Consider the following 23,645-nt stretch of genomic DNA (forward strand, 5'->3'; position numbering starts at 1 on the left):
AAAGTAATTTCTCCACATCTCTGTTCTAAATGGACATCCTTCAATCCTGAAGTCGTACCCTCTTGTCCTAGTCTCCCCTACCATGGGAAATAACTTTGCCGTATTTAATCTGTTCTGGCCTTCAGAGAAGATGAAGCCACACTGAGGTTGGAGGAACAACACCTTATATTCCGTCTGGGTAGCCTCCAACCTGATGGCATGAACGTTGACTTCTCACACTTCCGCTAATGCTCCACCTCCCCCTCGTGCCCCATCCGTTATTTATTTATATACACACATTCTTTTTCTTTCTCTCCTTTTTCTCCCTCTGCCCCTCTCACTATACCCCTTGCCCATCCTCTGGGTTGCCCCCCCCCCTTTCTTCCTCCCTGGGCCTCCTGTCCCATGATCCTCTCATATCCCTTTTGCCAATCACCTGTCCAGCTCTTGGCTCCATCCCTCCTCCTCCTGTCTTCTCCTATCATTTCGGATCTCCCCCTCCCCCTCCCACTTTCAAATCTCTTACTAGCTCTTCTTTCAGTTAGTCCTGACGAAGGGTCTCGGCCTGAAACGTTGACTGTACCTCTTCCTAGAGATACTCCCTGGCCTGCTGCGTTCACCAGCAACTTTTTTGCACAATGCTCCAAGTGTGGTCTCATGAGTGCCTTATAGAGCCTCAACATCACATCCCTGCTCTTATATTCTATATCTCCAGAAATGAATGCCAGCATTGCATTCTCCTTCACCACTGACTCAACCTGGAGGTTAACCTTTAGGGTATCCTCGCACAAGGATTCCCAAGTCCCTTTGCATCTATGCATTTCGAATTCTCTCCCCGTCTAAATAATAGTCTGCCTGTTTATTTTTTCCATCCAAGTGCATGACCATACACTTTCCAACACTGTATTTCATTTGCCACTTCTTTGCCCATTCCCTTAAACTACTTTAAGTCTCTCTGCTGGCTCTCTGTTTCCTCAACACTACCCGCTCCTCCACCTATCTTTGTATCATCAGCAAATTCAGCCACAAATCCATTAATCTCATAGTCCAAATCATTGACATACATTGTAAAAAGCTGTGGTCCCAACACCCATCCCTGTGGAACTCCACTGGTAACTGGCAGCCAGCCAGAATAAGATCTTTTTATTTCCACTCTCTATTTTCTGCCAAACAGCCAATGCTCCACCCATGCAAGTAACTTCCCTGTAATTCCATGGGCTCTTATCTTGCTCAGCAGCCTCATGTGCGGCACCTTGTCAAAGGCCTTCTGAAAATCCAAGTACACAACATCTACTGCATCTCCTTTGTCTATCCTGCTTGTAATTTGCTCAAAAAAATTGCAGTAGGTTAGTCAGGCAGGATTTTCCTATCAAGAAACCGTGTTTGCTTTGGCCTATCTTGTCATGTGCCTCCAGGTATTCCGTAATCTCGTCCCTAATAATTGATTCCAACAACCTCCCAACCGCTACTGTCAGGCTAACAAGCCTATAGTTTCCATTCTGCTGCCTCCCACCCTTCTTAAATAGCGGAGTAACATTTGCAATTTTCCAGTCATCCAGTACAATTCCATAATCTATCGATTCTTGAAAGATCATTGTTAATGTCTCTGCAATCTGTCCAGCTACTTCCTTCAGAACCTGAGGGTGCCTTCCATCAGGTCCAGGAGATTTATCCACCCTCAGACCATTAAGCTTCCTGAGCACCTTCTCAGTCGTAATTTTCACTGCATGTACTTCACTTCCCTGACACACTTCAATGTCTGGTATACTGCAAATGACTTAAACTGTGAAGATTGATGCAAGATTCGCATTCAGTTCCTCTGCCATCTCTGCGTCTCTCATTACAATATCTCCAGCATCATTTTCTATTGGTCCTGTATCTACACTCAACTCTTTTTTACCCTTTATATACTTAAAAAAGCTTTGATATTAGTCGCCAGCTTCTTTTCATAATTCATCTTTTCCTTCCTAGTGACCTTAGAATCCAGCACAGCCGATCCCCTTGTGGGCTTAACAACAAGCTGTTCTAAAAAGCCAACCCTTTGACAGTCTACAAATTTTCTCGCTTGAGGTCGATTACTGGCCTGGTTTTCCCAATCCACTTTCATGTTAAAATTGTCCTTCTGATACGCCTTTTCTATCTCCTGCTCTATTTTGTAATCCATATCCCGGTTGCTGTTTGGAGGCCTGTATACAACTGTCATTAGGATCCTTTTACCCTTGCCATTTCTTAACTCAACCCATAGAGGCTCTGCACCTTACGATCCTATGTCATCCCTTTCTAATAATTTAATATTATTTCTTATACACAGGGCAACACCACCCCTACCCCCTCTGCTTACTGACCTATCTTTCCAAAACACCGTATATCCTTGGATATTCAGCTCCCAGTGGCAGCCATCCTTTAGCCAAGTTTCAGAGATGGCCACAACGTCATTCTTTGCCAATCTGTAGCTGAATTTCAAGATCGTCCATTTAATTTCTTATGCTGCGTGCATTCAAATATAACACTTTCAGTCCAGTGTTTGTTGCTTTCCATTTTAACTGCACCATGCTTCTATTGCCCTGTAACTCATCCCACTGGCTGTAATTATGCCTCATCTCCTGCCTGTCCTTTCTATCATCTCTGTTGCACGCTATCTTTGATTAATTTCTTTTTTCCCCTTCCTCAGCCCTATCACGCTGGTTCCCATCTCCCTGCCAAATTAGATTAAATCCTCCCTAACAGCTCAATTAAACCTGCCTGCTGGGATATTGGACCCCTTTGGGTTCAGGTGTAACCTGTCCTTTTTGTACAAGTCGTACCTCCCCCAGAAGATGCCCCAATGATCCAGGAACCAGAAGCCCTGCCCCCTACACCAGTATCTCAGCCACACATTAATATGCCTGATCATGCTATTCTTACGTCCGTTAGCACGTGGCACAGGCAGCAATCCTGAGATTACTACCCTGGAGGTCCTGCTTTTCAGCTTCCTACCCAACTCCCTGAATTCTCTCTTCAGGACCTCCTCCCTTTTTCTACCTGTGTCATTGGTGCCAACGTGTCCCAAGATTTCTGGCTGTTCACCCTCCCCCTTCAGAATACTGTGTACCTGATCTGAGACATCCTGTACCTTGGCACCTGAGAGGCAACACACCATGTGGGTTTCTCTATCAGTTGTACAGAACCTCCTGTCTGTTCCTCTCACTATGGAATCCCCTGTGAGTACCGCATTCCTCATCTTCTTCTCCCCCTTCTGCACCATAGAACGAGGGTCAGTGCCAGAGACCAGATTGCCATGGTTTTCCTGTGTCAAGCCACCCCCCTCAAAAGCATCCAAAGTGAGATAACTGAGGGGATGGCCACAGGGGTGCTCTCTACTATCTGAACTCTTCCCATCCCTTCCCTGACAGCCATCCACTTATCTAACCCCTGCAGCCTTGGGGTGACTAACTCCTTGCAGCTCCTATCTATCTCCTGCCCACTTTTCCTAATAAGCTGCAGGTCATCAAAGATATTCAGAGATAGAAAATGGATCTGGAGATTCATGATGTCTGAATGAGCAGAATTAGGTAGTTTTGATCTGACCAATTTCCAACAAACTCTATGTCTATCCTTTTTTAATACACAGAATGTATTCATTGCACATTGGTGCTTGCCCCACCTTACTTGTGGCCCTTCAACTCAAAGTTACTCTTCAGCTTTCCTTCCTTCTATGTCTCTTTTGGGTTTTGAGCTGGTGGATGTTTTTAGCCAATAATCCGGATCTCTCTCCCTATACCACTGAGCCTAGTGTGCCATTCAGTGGTTTCAAAAGCCTTCTTTAATCTTTTGACCAACTCTTTGTATTGAATAACTGTTCTCCTCTTGTTCCTTTTATCTTTCCTCTTGATCTATCCAGTTACCTGCCCACCCCAATCCTCCATCACTCTGTCTCTTTCCCCACTTGCACCCACAAACGTGAGAAAATCTGTAGATGCTGGAAATCCAAAGCAGCACACACAAAATGCTGAAGGCACTCAGCAGGCCAGGCTGCGCTATGGAAAAGAGTAAACGGTTGATGTTTCGGGCTGAGACCCTTCATCAGAACTGGAAAGAAAGAGAAGTCAGAGTAAGAAGGTGGGGGAAGGGGAGGCAGGAGTACAAGGTGGTAGGTGACAGGTGAAACTGGAAGAGGGGGAGGAGTGAAATAAAGAGCTGGGAAGTAGATTGGTGAAAGAGATAAAGGGCTGGAGAAGCATAACTCCCAGAGGGGAGGACAGAAGACCATGGAAGAAAGGGGAGGAGGAGGAGCACCAGAAGGAGATGATGGGCAGGTAAGGAGATAGGGTGAGAGAGGGAAACAGGAATGGGGAATGGTGAAGGAGATTGGCGGGGTGGTTGCGGGGGGGGGGGGCATCCTGAATGGTGAGAGTCCTTAGTGCCTGTGATATAGTTGACTGAGTCTATAACACTGTAGCCTCTTGCAATCCAGTGCACTGGAGGCTCCATACCAGACTGTGCTGCACCCAGTTAGAATGCTCTCTACTATACATCTATAGAAATTTGCACGAGTCTTGGGTGATTTACCAAATATCCTCAAACCTCTAACAAAGGAGAGCTTTTGGTGTGCCATCCTCGTGATTGTGTCAGTGTGTTGGGCTCAGAATTGATCCCCTGAGATATTGCACCCAGGGACTTGAAGATGCTTGCCCTTTTCACCACTGACCTCTCAAGGAGGACTGCTTTCTTTTCTCCCGATTTTCCCTTACTGAAGTCTATGATCAATTCTTTGCTGAGTGCATGGTTATTGTTATGAAACCACTCAATTAGCCAATCTATCACATTCCTGTATGCCTCTTCTTCGCCATCAGAGATCGTACCAATAATGGTGTCATTAGCAAATTTATAGATGGTATTTGAGCTGTGCTTAACCACTTAGTTATGAGTGTAGAGAGAATAGAGCAGTTGTCTAAGTACAGATCCTTGATTACTGATCTGTACAGACTGTGGTCTTCCAATAAGGAAGTAGAGGAGAGGGAAGTATAGAGGCCTAGATTTTGACACTTGGTGATTAGTACTGAGGGGAATGTTTGTGTTGAATGCCAAGTTGTAATTGATAAACTGCAATCTAACATTTGTTTTGCATTTGCCCAGATGCTCCAAAGCAGTGCGGAGAGCCAGTGAAATGTGACTGCTGTATACCTATTCTTGCAGCAGGTGAATTTCAGCAGGTCCATGTATTTAAGGCAGGAGTTAATGCTAGCCATGCCCAACTTCCCAAATTATAGTAGATGGGAGTGCTATCAGGCTATAGTTGTTGAGGCAGCTCACCTCTTCTTCTTGTACAGCAATATGATTGCTGTCCATTTGCAACAGATGGGAACCTCAGACCACAGCAGTGAGAGGGTGAAGATGTTCATGAACACTCCAACCAGTCCATAAGACCGTAAGACATAGGAACAGAATTTGGCCATTTAGCTCATTGAGTCTGCTCTGCCATTCTATCATGGCTGATTTATTATCCCTCTCAACCCCATCCTCCTGCTTCTCCTTGTAACTTTTGACACCCTTACTAATGAAGAGCCTATCAACCTCCACTTGAGATATACCAAGTGACGGCCTCCACGGCTGTACGTGGGAAGGAATTTCACATAATTATCATCATCTGCCTGAAGAAATTCCTCTTCATCTCTGGACTAAAGGGATCCCTAAAGGGATGGGGTTCAATCATTCTTCTAAACACCAGTGAGTACCTCCTTGTGTAACTGGATCCTCGATTTCCTCACTTGCAGTCCTCAGTCAGTTCAGATTGGCAACCACATCCTCTCCACAATCTCCATCAGTACAGGTGCAACACAAAGCTATGTGCTTAGCCCCTTGCTCTGCTCACTTTTTACAGTACTTATGACTGTGAGGCTAAGCACAGCTCCAATGCTATATTCAAGTTTGCATTGTCGTTGGCCGAATCAAAGATGGTGACGAATCGGCATATAGGAGGGAGATTGAAAATCTGACTGAGTGGTGCCACAACAACCTCTCACTCAATGTCAACAAGACATAGGAGCTGATTATTGACTTAATGAGAAGGAGATTGGAGATCCATGCGCCAGTCCTCGTCAAGGGATCCGAGGTGGGGAGGGTCAGTAACTTTAAATTCCTTGATGTTCTTATTTCAGAGGATGTGTCCTGGGATCAGCATGTAAGTGCAAATATGAAGAAAGCATGGCAGCATCTTTGCTTAGAAGTTTGCGAAGATTCGTCATGACATCTAAAACTTCGGCAAACTTCTGTAGATGTGTAGTGGAGAGGATATTGACTGATTGCATTACAGCCTGTTATTGAAACACCAATGCCCTTGAATGGAAAATCCTATAAAAAGTATTGGATATGACCCAGGCAGGTCTTTTGTCAGTAGGCTCTCACCTGTACCCAGTCTTCCAGCTGGTAGGTGTAGCACCCTGCAATAGTCACAACCTTTTTGGGCATCATAGGTAAACCCTTTCTACCACTGAACACATCTACACAGAGTGCTGTTACAGGAAAGCATTCAATGTTAGCATTCATTTCGTGAGAACTAGAATGGAAAAGCAAGGACCTAATGCTCAAAGTTCAATGTTCGAAAGTCCACAGTAAATTTATTATGAAAATACATATATGCCACTAATACCTCTTCCTAGAGATGCTGCCTGGCCTTCTGCGTCCAACAGCAATGTGTGTTGCTTGAGATCATTTTCTTGCAGGCATTCACAGTAGAATTAAGAAATATAATAGAATCAGTGAAAAACTATGAAGACTGACAAACAACTAATATGCAAAAGAAGATAACCTGTGCAAATATAATGTCAAATAATAATAAATAAATAATACTGAGAGTATGTGTTGTAGGGTCCTTAAAGATGAGTCTGCAGGTTGTGGAATCAGTTCAGGATTGAGGTGAGTGAGGCTATCCATGCTGGTTCAGGACCCTGATGGTTAAAGGGTAATAGCTGTTTCTGAACCTGGTGGGGTGGGACTTAAGGCTCCTGTACCTCTTTTCGATGGTAACAAGAAGAGAACATGGCTTGTATGGTGGGACTCCTTGCTTTTATGTTGTCTTTGACTTTTCTTGTCAGCCACAGTTACCTCATCCTCTCTTTAAAGTACATTTTTGGGATAAATTAATGCTGCACCTTCTGAATTGTTCCCAGAGTCTCTAGCCATTGTTGATCTGCCATCATCTTTGCTAGTGTCCTCTTCCAATCTATTGTAATACTAATACATTTGATTTTAGCTTCTCCTTCTCAAACTGCAGGTTCATTACTTTTGATCATGCAACTGATCATTGCCTCTGATTAAGGGTTCTTTTACCTTCAGCTCCCTAATCAAATCTGTTGCATTACACACCACCCAATCTAGAATTGCCTTTCCCCTAGTGGGCTGAACCACAAGCTGCTATAAAAAGCTAAGTCGGAGGCTTTTTACAAATTTCTTCTCTTAGGATCCAGCACCAACCAGATTTTCCAAGTCTATCTGCATATTGAAATTCCCCTGTTGTAACGTTGCCCTTTTTAGATGCCTTTTCTATTTCCCTTTGTAATTTGTGTCCAACATTCTGGCTACTGTTTGGAGACCTCTGTATAACTCCCAGCAGGGTCTTTTTACTTTTGCATTTTCTTAACTCTGACCATCTCTGATCCTGTGCGCTTCTTTCTAAGGATTTACTTTTACTAATAAAGCCACTCCCTTCCCCTCTGCCTACCTGTCTGTTTGTCCTTTTGATACAAGGTGTATCCGTGGATGTTAAGCTCACAAATATGATCTTTTTTCGGCCACGACTCAGAGATGCCCACAATGCCATACCAATGCTCCCAAAGAGATCCCAATGATCCACAAATCTGAAACCCGGCCCCCTGCACAATCTGTAACTCTGCTCCAAGATCATCTACCTTCTTCCATATACTGCGTGCATTCAAATATAATACTTTTAAGTCCTGTATTTACCACCCTTTTCAATTTTGTCTCCATGAATTGGAAGTAAATTCTTAGGCTTTTCTAAACATATTATCTTTTTTTTTATTCTGGAGTCTTTTGTAACCTATCCTGTACCCTCCTTCCTTTTCACTTTATCCTCACTTTTCCAAACTGTTGAACTTTGAACTTACTGTTTTGTCACTCAATCCCACTGACAGCAATTTTGCCCTATCAGCTGCCCACCCTTCTTCACAGTCTCACTACATGTTGCATCTACCTGCAGAACAACTATCCCATCCTCGGCCCTATCACTCTGGTTCTTACCTTCCTGCCAAATTAGTTTAAACCCCCTCCAGTAGCTCTAGCAAACCTGCCTAGAAGGATATCGGTTCCTCAGGAATTCAGGTGTACCCCATTCTTTTGTATTAGTCATACCTTCCCGAGAAGAGATCCAAATGATCTACAAATCTAAACCCTGCCCCCTGCACCAATTCTTCAGCCACACATTTATCTGCCAAATCATCCTATTCTTACCCTAGCTGGTGTATCGCTACCCTTCTGCTTCTACTCTAGTACCGTTTGTTCTTTCTTCAGAATCTCATTCCTTTTTGTACCTATATCATTTACACCAATATGTACCCCAGCTTCTGGCTATTCATCCTCCCATTTGGACTCAATCTGAGATGTCTCTGACCCTGGCAACATGACATCTCTGTGTCTCTTTCACGTCCACAGAATCTCCTCCCTTCTGGGTCACAGAGACCTGGTTGTTGTGGCTTTCCCCTCCAACAATATTCTGCTAATGAGGGGAATGGCCACAAGGGTACTCTGCACTGTCTACTTTCTTCCCTTTCCTAACAGTCATTCAGTTAACTGCCTTAGGGTGACTGCTTTCCTGTAGTTCTTATCTATTACCTCCTTATTCTCCTCTATGAGCCAAGGGTCATCCAGCTACAGCTCCAGTTTCGGCTCCTAACACCTATTGTAAGGAGCTGCAGCTGGATGCACTTCTTGCAGATGTAATTATCAAGGAGACTGGAGGTCTCCCAAAACTTTCACATTTGACATAAATAACACACTACTGATCCTGAACCCTTTCTCAGTGTACTACAAGGCAATAATAGACAAAGAATAAAGAAAACCTACCAGAAAGCCACCTTTGCCTCCGCCTCTCTTCTCCAAAGCCACTCTAACACTGTCCCACTCCAATATTGGCTGCTCCCAAATGGTGGTCCTGCTTAAATATAACCTCTTCTTATTGGCCCTTGCTAATTACTCAACAATCTTGGTCAGTACAGGTTTCCAGTACTATGTCAGATACATAATTAGGGCCTGACACCTTGTGAGAGTTTACCCTCTTAAGGGATGTTCTGACATCGGCCTCTGAGACAGAGATCGCAGGGTTGCCAGATGCTGTGGGACTTCACACAGGTGTAGTATTTTCCTCCCTTTCTAAATGTGCATTGAGGTGGGGATTTGCCATTCACTGAGGAAGGGAGTTGAGGTGGGCAAGGCCCAAGAATGTAAGCACAAACTTACTCTGCAGTGTGGTGCAATAATATGAAGATCATCTTTTTTCAGTACAACCCAGTGATAGGTGGCTCTGGTTCCTCTTCAGTGCTTCAAAAAGCACAGTTTGAAGAGAATGACATCACCACTATAACTAGGTAGTCTTGTCTGGAACTTCCAGCTGAGAAATAGTGTGAACAACCGGGAAATAACGTGAAAGCCAACAGTCAGAGGAGTTGCTTGTTGGATGTCCCTTTGAAATGGCGCAGACTTCTGTATCTCATTTGCTGTTAAGGAAGACTTAGCACTTGGAAAGGGTTACCTGCTGTGCAAAACCTTGCATGTAATAGTGTAAATCTTGAGGGAATTATAAAATGTTGGCACTTATTTGAAGAGCTGTTTCAATAATCACTGGATGTACAGATTTATTTTTCTTTTATATATCGCACATTAAACATATTGGGCAACAAATATACAGTGATGCTACAGATTGAAGACTCAACAACCGTAACAACTGTACTTCTGTATAACGTCAGCAACTGGAGTAACACAAGCTTGTATTGACAGATTAAACTCTGAGCCAAAGAGGGAGGCATTAGAGAAGGTTAAATACCTTAAAAGAGGAAAAGGAAGCGGAGAATTTTATGGAAAGAATTTCAGATGTAGTTAGGTTGATTGAAATCATGGTCTCGGTTTGGAAGTGCATAGGTGTTGGTTTATTATTGTCAAGTGTACCAAGATACAGTGAAAAGCTTGTCTTGTATGCTGTTCATACAGATCAAATCATAACACAGTGTATTGAAGTAAAACAACATGAGCTATTAACAGAATGCAAAATGGAGTGTAACAGCTACAGAGAAAATCCATGTAATCAATAAAGTGCAAGATCATAAAGAGGTAGATTGTTTTTCTTGTTGTACAGAAGGTCCATTCAAAGTTCTAAACAGAGTGAAATACAAGTTGTCCTTGAGCCTGGTGTAATGTGCTTTCAGACTTTTGTACCTTTTCTGGAATGGGGGACTTGAGAAGAGAGTGTGTCCAGGGTGGGTGGGGTCTTTGATTATGCTGGCTGCTAGAGTACGGACACAGTCCATAGAGCAGAAGCTGACTTCCGTGATGCCGTGATCTGTTTTCACAATTCTGTACAGTTTCTTGCGGTTATGTGCAGAGTAGTTGTCATATGAAGCTGTTATGCATCCAGATAGTGCATCGATAAATATTAAGGTTTGACAGGGACATGCACAATTTCTTTAGCCTCCTGAGGAAGTAGAGACATTGGTGAGCTCTTGGCCATGACATCAACGTGGTTGGACCAGGAAAAGTTATTGGTGTTGTTCACTCGTAAGAACTTGAAACTCTGAACCTAAACACTGTTGATGTGGACAGTAACATGTGCATTGGCCCCCTTCCTGAAGTCTTTGTCCTGCTGTTTTGTTTTGTTGACATTGAGGGAAAGGTTGTCACGATACCATGTCCCAAGCTCTTTATCTCTTTCCCGTACTATAAGCATTTGAGATACGGCCCACTACAGTGTATCATCTGCAAACTTGTAGAGTTAGAGCAGAATCTGGCCATGCAGTCATCAGTGTACCAGCAGCAGAATAGGGGACTGAGGATGCCTTGTGGAGCACCAATGTTTAGAATAATCGTGGCGGAGGTGTTGCTGCCTATCTTTACTGATTGTTGCCTGTTGGTTAGGAAGTCAAGGATCCAGTTGCAGAGTTTACTTGGAATTATAGTATTGAAGGCAGAGTTGTAGTCAATAAACATTAGTCTGATGTAGGTGTCTTCACTGTCCAGTTTCTCCAGAGTTGAGTGTAAGACCAGGGAACTGACGTTTTCCGTAGACCTGTTATGGCAATAGGCAAGTCGCAGTGGATCAAGGTTGTGTGGAAAGCTGGAGTTGATGTGTTTCTCTCAATGCACCTCATTATGGTAGATATCAGAACTACTAGGTGGTAGTTATCAAGGCATGTTACCTTGCCTTTTTTTGGGTACCTGGATAACAGTGGTTTTCTTTAAGAAGGAGAGAACCACAGCCTGAAGCAGGGTGAGGTTAAAAATGTCTGCAAATACCCTTGCCAGCTGATCTGCAGAGGAGTTAAGGACATGGCTAGGGACAGAGGATGAACACATGCTGGATCTGAGAGTGGTGTAGAAAGTGAAGGGGTGGATGAGAGGAAATTTAATATTCTTTCCTTCCTTGTTTTAATGCCTTCATGAGGCTATAATGGCATTAAAATAAGGAAGAGAATTTTAAATTTGAGATTGCATTTTTGAGGGCATGAATAATAAATGCAGCATAGAATAAGGGCAGGAGCATTTTGGTTGAGGTAGGATAAGAGCCATTTGAATGGACATTTGAGCAATTCAAGACTAGAGGCGATTTTTGCTTGAATGAGATTCTGGCTAAGCTCAAGTGGGGCACATAACAGTTATATGATAGAACAGTTGCAAGGGTCTAAAGTTTTGGCATTGCCAGTTCTAAAATGAAGAATATTATTCTTTATTCAAATGCTAGGAAAGTAATCTGTTCACACACAGGTTGGGGTAGAGTTGTCACTGGAGCTATTGAAAATTGGTTCCAGGCTTGTAGATATGGCCAAGGGGGAAGCATGCAGATGAGTTAGAATGGATAGATCAAGGATGCATCATGGAAAAGGACTGCAAAAGGTAGAAGGAGATGAGTTGTTAACTTCACACTTTCTGCATAATCACTCAAAGAGTTGAACTGCACGTGCATGTAACGAGAGCTGTATAACTCATCTCCTTCTACCTTAGACCACAAACTTATCAATCACCCCTGTTGTGGACCACTTTCTAGAGGTCCAAGATGTCGACTTCTACAAAGAAGGGATCCGTATGCTTCAAGACCGCTGGACTAAGTGTATAAATGTAGGAGGGGACTATGTTGAAAAATAAATGTGCTAGGTTTTCTAAAATTGACTCCTATCTTAGGCCACAAATTTATCAATCACCCCTCATAGCTTCGTCCTATGTTGTTAGGAAATATGGACTCAGCAGCTGGTGAATGTCATTATGCAGATGAGAATTCAACTCAATAATTTCATCATTATAAACTCATTAAATTCTTACATTAATTTCATAGAAATACTGTAAGCCTGATTAAAGCTGCCATCTCTGAAGGAAATGGCAAAGACCACAGCCTATTTTCTAATTCCTTTTTTAATTCAGTCAAAGAAACACAACTAAAAAAATAACTATTAGCAAGAAAAGAATATAAAAATTGGTTTTTGAAGATATTTGCCTCTGTTGGAAAGCTCCCTCCAGACACCAGCATATATTAGAAACACAAGTTACCTGAAAGATCTTTCCTGATTTTACTATCCTTTCATTTGGAACGCAATATTTCTGTGGAGCAGGAGATTATGGAAAGAGTTGGAGACAGTTTCTTGTGGATTTTACACCGTCAGTTTTAAAATCAAGCAGAGTCTGTTGGGTGGTTCTACAGAACAGGAGATTGCTTGGATTAACAGTAACTTAGAAAGGGCTAATAAAAAGAAGTTAGGTTTAAGTGGAGCGGCCATTATTGGAGTGAACCAGGGTTAGGATAGGAGGCTCTGGCTCAACAGACTTTTGTCAAGAACAGGCAAAGGCTAAGGATGCTGAGTCATGTAAAATCATTTATTTGAAAGTAGAACTTAAGCTTGGGAAGTTAGAGCCAGAGATATAATAAGCTTGGCAAGAATAGGCTAAGTAATGTTGTGATAGTTAACTGTGTTATTGCTCTTTCTCTTGGTTAGCCAATCCCACATGGGAGGAGTTCACATATTGTATCAGCAGAGTTATCAATACAGTTCAGTTGAAATCCTGCTTGTCTGATGTCTGGTCATGTGCTCTGCACTATCCCTCAATATCAAATGCAACGTGGTGTCAGAACATCGTCAATGTATTGGTGCTACAGACCAAGTAAGATCCCCAACAAGAGAGAATTTACAGTAACACTGTTCTTGTTCACATATATTTATGAAAAATATCCAGGTATCTATCAGCCTAAACTGCCTGTGCTAGTTTGCTAATTGTATGCACCGTGAGGCTGAGCTGAGAACTGGCCGGGGTTGCTAAGTAATGCCTTCAAGCTACGCCCAGAAATCAATACATTATAATAATCTGTGGAGGAAATGCACAGAGACACAGACACAACAGAGGTTGGTCAAACTCTCAGAGAGAAAAGAAGACTTTTGTAGTACAAATAAATAAAATACTAAACGAACAAACAGGAAAATGGAGTAAGTACCTGTAGTACCTACATCTATTTACCTAACGAAGCCCCCCCGAGGCATTTGATTTCTCTAAGCCAGGGTACTTTGAGAGATGGTTCAGATGTTTTGAGAGATTTAGGGTTACAAATAATCTCACTCTGGTTTTAGAAGAGCATCAAGTAAGCACACTGATATATTGCATGGGTGTCAAAGCAGATGACATCGTGGGTGAATTAGGATTGACAGATGCTCAGAATAAGGAGTACAAAACAGTTCAGGGAAAATTCAAGGAATATTTCACTGGAAAGCGAAATATGATATGTGAGAGGGCAAAGTTCAGCTCCAGAAAGTAGGAGCCAGATGAAAGTGTAAATGACTACCTCAGACCATTAATGAATTTAGAGTATGGATCAGTACATGAAACTGATGATGTGGCTATTACAGAGACTTGGTTGAGAGAGGGACAGGAATGGGTGCTTAATGTCCTAGGGTTTCAATGTTTTAGAAAATATAGGGAGTAAAGGGGGGGAAGGGCAGAATAGTTACCATACTAATCAGACACAATATCACAGCTGCACTCAGAAGACATGTGGAGGGCTCATCTACTGAGTCTATATGCTAGAACTCAATAATAGGAAGGGTGCAACTCTCTGATGGGATTGTACTACGTACCCCCTCGGAGCCACTGGGACATTGAGGCAGATTGAGGAAAGGCGTAAAAACAGTAGGGGTATTATCTGGGGGGGGGGGGAGCTTTAACTTCCTTAATATAAACTTTGATCTTCTTAGTATAAGAGGTTTAGATGGATCAAAATTTGTTAGGTACATGCAGGATGGTTTCTTAAATCAAGATGTTGGTAGTCCAGTAAGAGTAGGTTCTGTACTGGACCTGGTGTTGGCTATTGAACCTGACCAGGTAACAGACCTTTTAGTGGGTGGGCAGTTAGGGAATGGTGACCACAACTCCTCAAGTTTTGAAATAGCTATATATAAGGGTAAGGATGAGCCTTGTGGGAGAGTACTAAATTGGAGCAGAGCAAATTACGAGAGCATTAGGGAGGAACTAGGGAGAATTAATTGGAAACAACTGTTTTTGGGCAACTCCACATCCAAACATGTGGAAGGTATTTAAAGATCCATTGCACAGACCACAGGACAGGTATGTTCCAATCAAAAGGAAGGACAGGAATATCTAGAGAGGTGATGAAATTAGACAAAAAAAGACAAAGAAGCTTGAGTCAAATAGAGCCCTTAGGGATCAGAATCAGAATCAGGTTTATTATCACTGGCATGTGTCATGAAAGTTGAAATTTGAAAAGAAATCAGGAAGAAAATAAGGTAAGTCTTGGGGGGGGGGCATTAAGGGTCCTTGGCAAGTAGGATTAAGAAGAGTCCCAAGGCATTATATAGATACGTCAAGGGCAAGATAATAACTAGGGTAAGGGTAGGACCACTCAAGGATAAAGGGGGAAACATTTGTTTGGATGCAAGGGATATGGATGAGGCCCTTAGTGAGTACTTTATGTCATTATTTACCAAGGAGGAGGATGTTCAAAGTAAAATTTATTATCAGAGTACATACACGTCACCACATACAACCCTGAGATTCTTTTTCCTGCGGGCATACTCAGCAAATATATAGAACAGTAAGGCTACGTCCACACTAGACTGGATAATTTTGAAAACGCCGGTTTCGCGTAAAAACGATAGGCGTCCACACCAGGCGTTTTTGAAAATACCTCCGTCCACATTAAAATGGGTATTTGGGTGAATCTCTCCTACTGGGCATGCGCAGGACACACCTACAGAAAACAAGTGAAGAGGAAATGATATACTATTTCCGTTTCCACAGCGGCATTGTGCTATTTCCATTGGTCACAAACTAGTGTACCCTACAACAACAGCGAAAGGAAGTTTTCAACAATGTCTTTGAGGAATACAAAGAAAACCTCTGCTGGGAAAAGCAGACCAGACTTCTTCGTTTGGACAGACAATTAAGTCGAGCTGTTTCTGCGAGTTACAAACGACTGACGTTGGAGGTTGCATTCAAGAAAACAATGAAATTCCGCGCTGCTGCCACCATCTGTTCCGGCATGTCATGACAGCGTTTTTAAAAAGCTCCGGTTACCCCTACACACTACACCGCCCAATCGGTGTTTTCAGATTTCCACACTCTGCAGAGCGTTTTAGAAAAGCTCCGTTTTTGGGGGAGGAAAATGCTGTTTCAGTGTGGACGGAGGGTCAAAACAAAGAGAAAAAGCTTCGGGTACGGATTTATCCTGTCTAGTGTGGACGTAGTCTAACTGTGAACAGGATCAATGAACAATAAACAGTGCAAATGCAAATATAAATAAATAGCAATAAAAAATGAGAGCATGAAATAACGAGCTAAAGAGTCCTTAAAGTGAGATCATTGGTTGTGGGAACACCAGAGATAGAATGAGTGTAGTTATCCCCTTCTGTTCGAGAGTTGAGAGGTGGTAACTATCTTTGAACCTGGGGTGCGAGTCCTAAGGCACTTGTACCTTCTTCCTGATGGCAGCAGCGAGAAAAGAGTACGGCCTGGGTGGTGAGGATCTTTGATGATGGATGTTGTGTTTCTACGGCAATGTTTCATGTATGTAGATATGTTCAATGGTTGGGAGAGTTTTCTCCATGATATACTGGGTCAAATCCACTACCTTTTGTCAGATTGTCTGCTCAAAGACATTGGTGTTCTCATACCAGGCTGTAATGCAGCCAGTCAATACTCTCTCCACTACACATCTATAGAAGTTGGTCAAGGTTTTAGATGACGTGCTGAATCTCTGCAGATTCCTAAGGAAGTGGAGGCACTGTGGTGCTTTCTTTGCAATTACATTTATATGATAGGTCTTGGAAAGATCCTCTGAGATAGTGACTCCCAGGAATTTCAAGTTACTGACCCTCTCCACCTCTGCTCCTCTGATGAGTACTGGCTCACGGACCTCTGGTTTCCTTCTCCAGATGTCTATAATCAGTTCCTTGGTTTTGCTGACATTGAGTGAAAGTTTGTTGTAATGACACCACTCAGCTATGTTTTCAGTCTCCCTCCTATATGCTGATTCATCATCACCTTTGGTATGGCCCACAACAGTGGTGTCACCAGCAAACTTAAATTTGATGTTGGAGCTGTACTTAGCCACACAGTCATAGGTGTAAAGTGAATAGAGCAAGGGGCTAAGTACACACCCCTGCAGTGCTCCTGTGCCGATGGAGATTGTGGAGGAGATGTTTTTGCCAATCTGAACTGACTGGGGTCTGCAAGTGAGGAAATCCAGGATCCAATTGCACAAGGGGATATTGAGTCCCAGGTCTTACTGAATAGTTTTGAGGGGGTTATAGTATCAAATGCAGAGCTGTAATTGATAAAGAACATCCTGATGTATGTTCCAGGGTTGTGTGAAGAGCCAATTGGATAGCATCTGCTGTAGATCTGTTGCTTGTGTAGGCAGATCGGAATGGATCCAAGTCATCACGCAGGCAAGAGCTGATATGTTTCAACACCAGCCTCTCAAAACACTTCCTGATTGTGAATGTAACTGCCACTTGGTGATAGTCATTGAGGCAAGTTTTCACACTCTTCTTTGGCACCAGTATGATTGAAGCTTGCTTGAAGCAGGTAGGTACCACACACTGTCAGAGCGAGAGGTTGAAGATATCTGTGAACACAACAACCAGTTGGTCAGCACAGGTCTTCAGTACTTGGCCAGGTACTCTGTCTGGACGGAATGCCCTCTTGAAGGCAGCCTGCCTGTCATCTTCAATACTGAGACTGAAGGATCATCAGGAGATGTGGGAGTGCGTGATGGTTCCTCCCTGTTCTGGTGGTCAAAGTGAGCATAGAAGGCATTGAGCTCATCTGGAAGCTAAGCTCTGCTGTCTCCTACGTCGCTAGATTTAACTTTGTAGGATGTTATGGCATTCAAACCCTGCCACAGCTATCGAGCATCCCTCATTGATTCCAGTCTAGTCCGGAATCTCCACTTCAGCTGTGACTACATGTCCGTTTATGGCCAAGTCTTGGACGTTGAGGCTAAAGAGATCAATGGCAAATTAATAGGCTAGGGCATTTCAAGGTAAAGGAGAAGATAGTGTTGGGTCTTGTAAAGAGTATTAGTTAATTATTTTTTATTGAGATGCTATGCAGAATAGGCCCTTCTGGTGAGATGGGTTAGTCGCCAGGGCCTGTTGGGATATATCCCAGGTTATCCTAATAGGCAAGAGGTTGCTGGGGCCTTGACCAATATCTTCATGTCCTCTGTAGCAACAAGTAAGGTCTTGGAGGACTGGCGAGTAGTCCAAAAGAGGAACCAGGTGTAATCGTGGAAATTGGTGAGTCTCACAACAGTGTTAGGGAAGTTACTGGAGAGGATTTTAGAAGTTTCTTAGGAATAAGATTAATGAGCATTTGAAAAGCCATGGCCCAGTTAGGGAGAGCCAGCATGGCTTTGTATGGGGCAAGTCAAATCTTATTAACTTACTAAGTTAATTGAGTTTTTAATGAGTTGACAAGGGTGACTGATGAAGGTAAAGGTATGAATATTGTCTACATAGATTTTACTAAGACGATTGATAAGGTCACTCATGAGAAGCTCTTCCAGAAGATTACAATGCATGGAATCTATGGTGAATTGCCATTTGGATTCATAACTGGCTAGCCCACAGATGAGAGTGTAGTAGTCGAAAGGACTTTTTGCTGAGGTCTGTGATTAGTGATATTCTACAGGGATCGGTACTGGGATCTCTGCTGTTTATGATATATATAAGTGACCAGGATGAAAATAAATGAGTGAGTTAGTTAGCTTGCAGATGATATGAAGATTGGTGGTGTTGTGGATAGCATAGAATACTGGCAAAAAATACAGCGAGATATACATCCGTTGCAAATATGGGTGGATAAATGGCAGATGGAGTTTAATTTGGCCAAATGTGAAGTGTTGCACCTTTGTAGGTAAATGTAAGGAGACTGTACACTATTAAGGAAAAGACCCTTAGCAGTGCTGATGAGCAGAGGGATCTTGGGGGCCAGGTTCACTGCTCCTCGAAAGTGACTGCACAGGTTGATAGGGTGGTTAAGAAGGCATATAGTATCCTTGCTTTTATTAGTCGAGGCAACAGTCAGGAAGTTATGTTGCAGCTTTATAGAACTCTAGTTAGGCCGCATCTGCATTATTGCATACAGTTTTGGTTAGCCCATTATACTGTAGGAAAGATGTGAAAGCTTTGGAGGGGGTGCAGAAGAGGTTTACCTGGATTAGAGGGCATGTGATATATTGAGAGCTTGAAGAAACTTGGTTTGTTTTCTTTGGCGAGGCAGAGGCTGAGGGTGCTCTAATATGAGGTTTATCAGATTATGAGAGAGAGAGAGAGAGTAGACAGTCATCATCTTTTACCCACTCTTGAAATGTCTAATACCAGAGAACATGTATTTAAGGTGAGAAGGGGTAAGTTTAAAAGGAGGAATAAGAGGCAAGTTTTTTTTACACAGTGGGTGTGCTGGGTGCCTGGAATGCCATGCCTGGAGTGGTGGTAGAGGCCAATATACTTGGGACTTTTAAGAGACATTTAAATAGGCACATGAATGTGAGGGAATTGGAAGCATATTGACATCTTGTAGGCTGAAGGGATTAGTTTAGTTGGCCTTTTGATTACTAATTTAATTGGTTCGGCATGGAATTTTGGGCTGAAGGGCCTGTTCCCGTGCTGTATTACTCTATGTTCTGATATTCTCTTTAAATAGTTTTTGGTTCTTAAAGCAAATATTTAAATCTAGGATTGTGTGGCGACTTTACCAGAAGAATAAATTTCTCCTTACCTGCTCTATCATGTGAATATTTTCATAGTGGTTTTCCTTAACCAAATCCATTTGTGCCAGAATGCATGGTTATGTACAGAAAGCTGCAGGGCATCTGTCCTCAAAAAGGAGACACTAAGTTAGCATGTAAGGAATTAGAAAGGAACATCTTGCTACATATATTCAGGATGTTAATATGACCATAACAGGAGTACTCTGAGTAGTTTTAGTCTTCTATTTAGAGCTTGGTATTCTTAGTTAGAAACAGTATAAAGAATGCTCATTACAATGATTCATGGATAAAGAGATTGTTTTCTGAAGGGTGTTTGAATAATGTGGGCCTCTAGTCATTGAAGTTTAGAAGAATGAGAGGTGAAAAGGTGTAAGGTTCTAAGGGAAATTAATAGAGTAAATGTTTTGCCTCATGGGGGAGTCTAGAACTGGTGATAAGGCTTTAGAATTTGCACTTCAGATGAAATTGAGAATGAATTTATTTTCTCAGAAGGTTGTATATCGTTGGAATTCTATATCCTGGAGAGCTTTTGAGAAAAAAAATCGTTGAATATCAACACTGATTTTTGGACTCTCCGGGCATCAAGTATTTTAAGATTATCCAGCAAAATTGAGTTAAGGCCATACTCCAATCAGCTGTGATCTTACTGAATAGAACATCGAACAGTACAGCACAAAAACAGGCCCCTTTGGCCCAAAATGTTGTGCTGAACCAGCTAAAAAGTAAATCAAAAAAACCCAAAAATGAATCCCTCCTATCTACACAATGTCCATAGCCCATTCGTCTTTGTCGCATTCATGTGCCTATCTAAACCTCTCTTGAAAGCCTGTCACAAACAAGATGCTGAGATGCTGGAAATCCAAGCAACACACACAAAATGCTGGAGGAACTCAGCAGGCCAGGCAGCATCGATGGAAGAGAGTACAGTCAATGTTTTGGTCCAAGACCCTTTGACAGAACTGGAGAAAAAGTGCTGAGGAGTAGATTTAAAAGATGGGGAAAGGGGAGAGAGAAACACCAGGTGATAGGAGAAACCTGAAGAGGGAGGGATGAGTAAATAGCTGGGAAGCTAATTGGTGAAAGAGATACAGGGCTGGAGAAGGGGGAGTCTGATAGAAGAGGAGAGAAGGCCATGGAAGAAAGAAAGGGGGGAAAAGCACTAGAGGGAGGCGATCAGCCATGAATAGACATATTGGAATGTTAATAGGAAGTGGGATTAAAATGAGTGACCACTGGGAGATCCTGCTTTTTCTGGTGGATGGAGTGTAGGTGCTCAGCGAAGCCATCTCCCAATCTATGTCAGGTCTCACTGATATACAGGAGGCCACATCAGGAGCACCAGACAGTGTATGACCCCAGCAGACCAACAGGTGAAATGTTGCCTCACCTGGAAGGACTGCTTGGGGTCCTGAATGGTAGTGAGGGAGGAGGTGTAGGGGCAGGTGTTGCACTTGTTCCACTTGCAAGGATAAGTGCCAGGAGGGAAATCACTGGGGAGGGACGAAGAGACGAATGGACGAGAGATCCCTGTGTAAAGCAGAAAGTGGGGCTGGGGGGGAGAGGGAAAGGGGTGCTTGGTGGTGGAATCCCATTGGAGATAGCAGAAGTTGTGGAGAATTATATGTTGGACGCAGAGGCTGGTAGGGTGGGCTGAATGCCTCTAATATATTCGTCTCTATCACAATACCAGGCATACACCACTTTCTGAGTTAAAAAAAACTTGCTCCTCGCATCCCCTTTCACATTTTTAGACATTTGAACCTTGGAACCCTTTTTAATCTATGCCTCTCATAATTGAAAAAACCTCTATCAAATCTCCTCTCAGCCTCTACCACTCTAGAGAAAACAGCCGAAGTTTGTTCAGCTTTTCATGATAGCACATGCCCTCTAAACCAGGCAGTATCCTGGTAAACATCATCTGCACCCTCTCCAAAGCCTCACATTCTTCGCGTAGTGGGGTGACCAGAACTGTATGCAATACTCCAGATGTGGCCAGCTCACTCTCTTATTCTTAAGTTGTCAGATCACATGAATCCCCATTTTCATCCATCGTATCCTTCTCTTGGCCGATTTATGCAAATGAATTGTCCATTGGCTAGAATGGTCCATGGTATTTTAGTTATAGATTGACCAGTCATTTGTTTCAGTATGTCTTGAGTTACATAGAACCCAATCCATCTCTGAAAATTCGTCATCCTTGTTAACATCTTTCCAAGAGAGGTTGCTGATGGTAATATGAATAGATTGGCAAACAAGCAATGTAACTGGGTCCCTTAATCTGCAGAGTTGTTCCATACTGACAAAATGATTTCCTCCATAGGAATTGACCAAACGTGAGGCAGAATACATGGCACTGTCCAGAGACACCACTGAGACAGACCTTAAGCAGCGCAGAGAAATACGGGCGGGAACAGCATTTTATGTTGATCAGGTGAGTAATACTTGGCTTATAAATTAATTCATTTGCTAACATGCACATGTTTTTGTTTTGAAAATTCATATCTTCATTGATGAAACAGAAAAGCAAAATCAGGATCAAATCAGAAGTGGTCGTAACATATGTATTAGCATTAGAAAAAGGGCTGTGAAAAAGGAATTTAAGTACAAGTATGATGAAAGAATTTTGCAATTCAAATGGGATTTGTTGAGGCTAAAGGTGTAAGTTGACATTTTGGATCAAGAAACTAGATTATTATCAGGTTGCACAATCTGAAACTTTGGCAGACTCCTTTTGCCTTCATGGATGCTGCTCGACCTGCTGAGTTGTTTCAGTTTTGCAGTTGGGATCTCTAACTCAACAAACAAACTCCTGTTTTCCACTTACACAATTTTTTCCTTTGTCCCTATTTTCTCTACTCCTTAGAAAATGTTCATCTCTATTATTCTCTGTTATCATACCTACAACTTGACAACTTTTGGCTATAGTAATTCAATAGCAAATCACACACTACTTCTCTATCCTGCATACATCACCAGAACAATTCATGTGCAAAAAAAGCAAATGTAGTTCTAGACCATATCTTTAAGCATCACAAATTTACCTCCTCCATTCTCTCCGCTTTCTTAGAAATCGCTTCCTCCATGATTCCCTTGTCCATTTATCCCTCCCCACTAATCTCCATCCCAGCACTTAACCCTGCAAGTAGTCAAAGTGCTACACCTGTTTATTCTCCTCCTTCCTCACCTCCAAACAGTCCTTCCAGGTGAGGCAACACTTTACCTGCGAATTTGCTGGGATCGTCTATTATGTCTGATGCTCCCGATGGGCCTCCTTTACATTGGTGGGACCTGTCATAAATTGGGGGACTGCTTCATCAAACACCTCCGCTCCATCCACCAAAAGCAGAACTTCTCGGTAGCCAAATATTTTAATTCCAAATCCCTTTACTGTTTGAACACGTCAGTCCATGGTCTCCTTTTGTGTCATGATGAGGCCACCACCTTATATTCTGTCTGGATAGTCTCAAACCTGATATTATGAATATTGATTTCTCCTTCCTGTAAAAAAAGTCCCTCCTCCTCCTCTTTTTTTCTATTCCTCACTCTGGCCTCTTACCTCTTCTCGCCTGCCTAACACTTCCCCTTGGGTCTTCTCCTTCCCTTTCTCCTATGGTCTATGGTCCACTCTCCTCTCCTATCAAGATTCCTTCCTCTCTAGCCTTGTGTCATTCCAACCCACCTGGTTTCACCTATCACCTTCTAGCTATCTCCATCCTCTGCTCCCACCTTTTTATACTGGCGTCTCTCCCCTTCCTTTCCAGTCCTGAAGAAGGGTCTCGGCCTGAAATGTTTATTCATTTCCATGGATGCTGCCTGACCTGCTGAGTCACTCAAGCATTATATATGTGTTGCTTTGGATTTCCAGCATTTGCATAACTTCTCGTGCTTATGATTAATTGCTTCACCCCTTTTAAAGATCCTTGTTCTCTGCAATCTCCCAAAGGCACACCACAATGACAGCAAAAGCAACTTACATTCTATATCTTTAATATAAATATACAAGGTGCTTCATAAGTTGGTGTGTGCATAATGGATATCCTGTGTACAACCGATAGATTTAAAACTAAGGGGAAATGAGGACTTGGGGCAATCAAACTGTGCCAGTGAGAAGATTTGTTCATCAATGAGAGGAATCAAACCAGTGAGGAAATGTGCAGCAGTCTAATTTGGGCTTTGTGATTTTAGAGAGAATTAT

The 23,645-nt window shown here is 42.6% G+C and overlaps 1 protein-coding gene across 4 annotated transcripts in view; it reads left to right on the plus strand.

Moving 5' to 3' along the window:
- Positions 1-23,645, plus strand: part of vwa8 (von Willebrand factor A domain containing 8) — a 481,708-nt gene that overhangs the window by 32,278 nt on the left and 425,785 nt on the right. For all 4 annotated transcript variants that reach the window (XM_072260839.1, XM_072260838.1, XM_072260837.1 and 1 more), the window contains exon 4: positions 21,771-21,881. In XM_072260839.1, coding sequence (XP_072116940.1) covers positions 21,771-21,881 — 111 coding nt within the window. The remainder of the gene's footprint in view (positions 1-21,770; positions 21,882-23,645) is intronic.

The sequence above is a fragment of the Mobula birostris genome, chromosome 6, assembly GCF_030028105.1.
Source record: "Mobula birostris isolate sMobBir1 chromosome 6, sMobBir1.hap1, whole genome shotgun sequence".
Lineage (NCBI taxonomy): Eukaryota > Metazoa > Chordata > Chondrichthyes > Myliobatiformes > Myliobatidae > Mobula > Mobula birostris.